This window comes from Osmia bicornis, unplaced genomic scaffold, assembly GCF_907164935.1.
Source record: "Osmia bicornis bicornis unplaced genomic scaffold, iOsmBic2.1, whole genome shotgun sequence".
Lineage (NCBI taxonomy): Eukaryota > Metazoa > Arthropoda > Insecta > Hymenoptera > Megachilidae > Osmia > Osmia bicornis.
The window spans coordinates 1,305,131-1,309,270 of record NW_025791124.1 but is presented as its reverse complement, the minus strand read 5'-3'; the positions used below and the strand labels follow the sequence as shown (position 1 = coordinate 1,309,270).

The following is a 4,140-nucleotide window of genomic DNA, read 5'->3' as shown; positions in this document are numbered from 1 at the left end:
AAAATTTGTCTAAATTAAATTAGATTAAGTTCATAAATAATTTCATCGATTTTGAAATGAATCCAATAATACCGCAAGATTTCAAATGAATTGAAACCCAAGTGACGGCACGAAACGCTATGTCAAGTGCAAACGCATGAACTTTTCCTTCGATGGAACGGCAAAGAATTGACAAATTTTTCGGATCAGTCCGTTGCCTCCGTTCCTTTGGAACGCCACGCAGCAATACGAAACTCCTCGCCTGTAGTGGCCCAGTCCTATTGCGTAACCGTTTATATCAAGAAACGAAGAAACGTTGTCCGCGCCGCAGCATGCAACGAGGCAACGTCTGCCTATTCGAAAGAGTTCGGAACGGTGACACGATACGGGCGTTTGATACTGGTGGATACCCGGCTTAAGGTGGTTTACCGTTCGTATTGGATAATTACAACAACAATAGTTATTAACAATAACGAATACCATAAATGTTTGCAAGTGGGATCATCGTAGAAATATCTGCTATTAGATGTGAAAGGTATTACGGGCAATGTGTTCAATGTGGGCATTTCGTAAAATGACCAGACATTATGTAGATTCTCTGTTAACTTCCATACTTCGATCCATGTCTGGATCGAAAAAAGCCTCGCAAACCTCGCAATAACTGAATTTTTGTTCGCATTAAATGCGACCTGGTATCATTTTAAAATTCTCACTAAACCGAATATCGCACTATGTGAACTAGCATTAATCGAGACCTACCTGTAGTAGTTGTTCTATGCGGATTCTAAATCACTGGCGTCAGCATTTTTTGTAATTTGACACCACACCGTCAGCAGAAATATGATACCCCCCACCCCGACAATATCCACCCCTCTCCCCACCCCATGACCTTAAACTAAAATTTGAAGCCACCGTCAGCAGAAATATGATACGTCCTGACCTTGAACTGAAATTTGACACCCCAACCCCATGACAACCCCCCACCCCATAACCTTGAACTGAAATTTGACATCGTTAGCAGAAATATAACACCCTACCCCCACCCTCCATGACCTTGAACTGTTTGTTCTTATCGGAAGGTCACCTTCTATAGTTGTGCCAGGCTGGTTCCGTGTTGGCCTTCATGGCTTTGTTCAGCAGTTTGCGGCCTTCCCCTCCGGCCTTGTCCAGTTCTCTGTTCCACCAGGGGACCCTTTTACTGCTGTTCCTGGTTTTGGTAGGGCAGGCTGCTTCATAGGCCTGAGTGATGACAGAGCTTAGATGCTCCACCGCCCGCTCAATCTTCCCTATGGTCCTGGGGCGTTGACGGTGCCCCTTCAGTCTGCCAGCCAGTCCCTCTTTGTAGAGTGCCCAGTTGGTGGCTTTAGAATTCCAGTAAACCTTCCCAGGACTGTCTTCCCTTTCCCCTTTCAAATTGAATGTAATAAGGCGGTGGTCTGAGAGTGTCACCTCGTTTCGAACTTGCCAGTCTTTAACAACCTGTGTCACCTTTGCGGAGCCCCAGATCAACTCCATTACCTCTTGTCTACGGGTGGTAACAAAGGTGGGAGCGGAGCCTGCGTTGAGGATCTCTAATCCCGTAGCGGTAAGGTACTCCAGCAGCGCTGTGCCCCTTTCATTGATATTGGTGCTGCCCCATACGGTGTGGTGCGAGTTTGCGCCACAGCCTATCACCAGGTGCAGACCGTTGGTAGCACAGTGGTCAATCAGTACTCTGAGTTCCCTCGTAGGCGGAGGGTCCACTGAGTCGTACGGATGGTACGCCAAGCAGACGACCAGCTCTGACAGATTCCTTCCGAGGCTAAGTTTTACCTTAACTACAGAATTCATTGAATTTCAGGGCCACTATCTTCTTTTTGACGAAGATGCAAGCCCTGGGTCTTTTGGATGTGGTATCATAATAGAGTGAGCCACATCCCGTTTTGAGCCCCCCTACACGTTCCTTGCAGATCCAAGGTTCTTGCATGAGGGCTATATCTGTCTGCCCCATCGATAGGCGGCAGTAGTTGTTCTATGCGGATTCTAAATCACTGGCGGCAGCATTTTTTGTAATTTGACACCACACCGTCAGCAGAAATATGATACCCCCCACCCCGACAATATCCACCCCTCTCCCCACCCTATGACCTTGAACTGAAATTTGACACCACCGTTAGCAGAAATATGATACCGCCCCACCCCGACAATATCCACCCCTCTCCCCACCCTATGACCTTGAACTGAAATTTGACACCACCGTCAGCAGAAAACCCCCCCCCCCCGACAACCCCACCCCTTCCCAACCTCCGGATACCCCACCCCCACCCCCATGACCTTGAACTGAAATTTGACACCACCGTCAGCAGAAATATGATACGTCCTCGACAACCCCCACCCCACCCTCCATCCCACCCCATGACCTTGAACTAAAATTTGAAGTCACCGTCAGCAGAAATATGATACGTCCTGACCTTGAACTGAAACTTGACACCCCAACCCCATGACAACCCCCCACCCCATAACCTTGAACTGAAATTTGACATCGTCAGCAGAAATATAACACCCTACCCCCACCCTCCATGACCTTGAACTGTTTGTTCTTATCGGAAGGTCACTTTTTCTACGTCTTGAAAATGATTTTTTCTACGTCTTGGAAATGAGTTTTTTGTTGACGCAGCAAATCTGACACTGCAATTCGTGACTATAGAAGGTAGGGGGTTTGCTAAAGTTTCAAACATACGCAAAACCAAATTGACCATCACCGCAAGCGCATCGTTCGCGAGATTGTATTGTGAAAAGTGAAATATGTATTCTCAAAGTTTCAAAGAGTTTTTTTGCCAAAGGAAGCGCCCCGCAAGTTCTACTCAAGAAGAAGAGGCACGCAAAAAAATGACAAAACATCAGGACGACGTGAAGTAAGTGTTCGAAACACATTTCATTTAACGATGCTGGTATTTATTTGTTCCAATAACATATTTAAACGGTATTTATTTGTTCTAGAATCGCACCACAATTATCATGTCGAATTTTGGGTCGAAAATATCCATTGACGGATTCTTGTACAAAGCATTTGGAAATCGGCATAAATATACTTGGCGACAATTTCTACCCACAACTCATATTATCAGACAGCCGAAACTACCGCCTAGAGCTGAGCATAGTTACGTTGTTATCGCTGATTGTAGCCGAAGCGGACAACGTATGCAGCTTCTTTGACGATTCAAAAGATACACGCGACAATATTAATTTTAATGATATAAGTGTTGAATTTGGAGTGCTATATGGCGCAAAAGTAATTAAATTGATTAACAATGATATATGTATGTGCATGATGAAAAAAACATTTGAGAAAATGGTAATTTTAAATGATTGTATAATTGAAATGCATAATGCATTATATGATAAACTGTATTCGGTGGAACAAAAATTTAAAGAGTTTGTTGCATTAGTTCGGGGATACGGAGATGTAAAAGTGCATGCAGAGGTTGTGCAGCATATCAAAGAAACTGATATTTATGATCCAAATTCAATTATCGATTGCGAATTAGTAGCTTTAGGTATTCAGGCAATAATAACAGCTGCATCAGCAGCATCTTAACAGAGAAAAAAGGATTATGTTACAAATTATGTTAGAAATTATACTTTAATAAATCATAATGTATTGCATCATTTGCAACTTCTCTCTCTACCTATATAAACCCAAACATCCCAGGAAAAATTTCACTTCCTATACGATAGTCGTATGATGTGCATATGTACATTTGATCTTCGAATTAGCACAAAAAGAATTCGCTCCAGATTGGAAAATACTTTTGTCTGCGCGCGTTGTTGGAATATTGCTAGCCAAAGAGTTAGCCAAAGAAGAAAGTAATGGCACCGCGGAAAAGTAACAAGAAGAAGAAGACGAAGTCGCGCAAACTTCCAGTTGCAAAACGTGGGGGATTTCTTCCAGCACTTGTACCTATTTTTGCAGGCCTTTCAGCTTTGGGCACGGTGGCTGGCGGTGCAGCAGGTATCGCCAAGGCAGTCAACGATGCATCTGCAGCACGGAAAACATTAGAGGAAGTGAAACGGCACAATCGTGTTATGGAAGGACATGGACTTTACCTTGCACCATATAAACGGGGAAAAGGAATTAAAGGAAAAAAAAAAGAAGCGCTTCGGCAAATTGTAACGCTTCCA

At 44.0% G+C, this 4,140-nt stretch overlaps 1 protein-coding gene across 1 annotated transcript; it reads right to left on the bottom strand.

Moving 5' to 3' along the window:
• Positions 1–1,059: 1,059 nt before the first annotated feature.
• LOC114882147 lies at positions 1,060–1,809 on the bottom strand. The gene has a single exon (XM_029199026.1). It carries the CDS (start codon positions 1,807–1,809, stop codon positions 1,060–1,062), a length of 750 nt encoding a protein of 249 aa, XP_029054859.1.
• Positions 1,810–4,140: the final 2,331 nt, after the last annotated feature.

Bases quoted from the DNA above. Each gene is read 5' to 3' on its own strand.
- LOC114882147 (XM_029199026.1), bottom strand. From the start codon at position 1,809: ATGAATTCTGTAGTTAAGGTAAAACTTAGCCTCGGAAGGAATCTGTCA.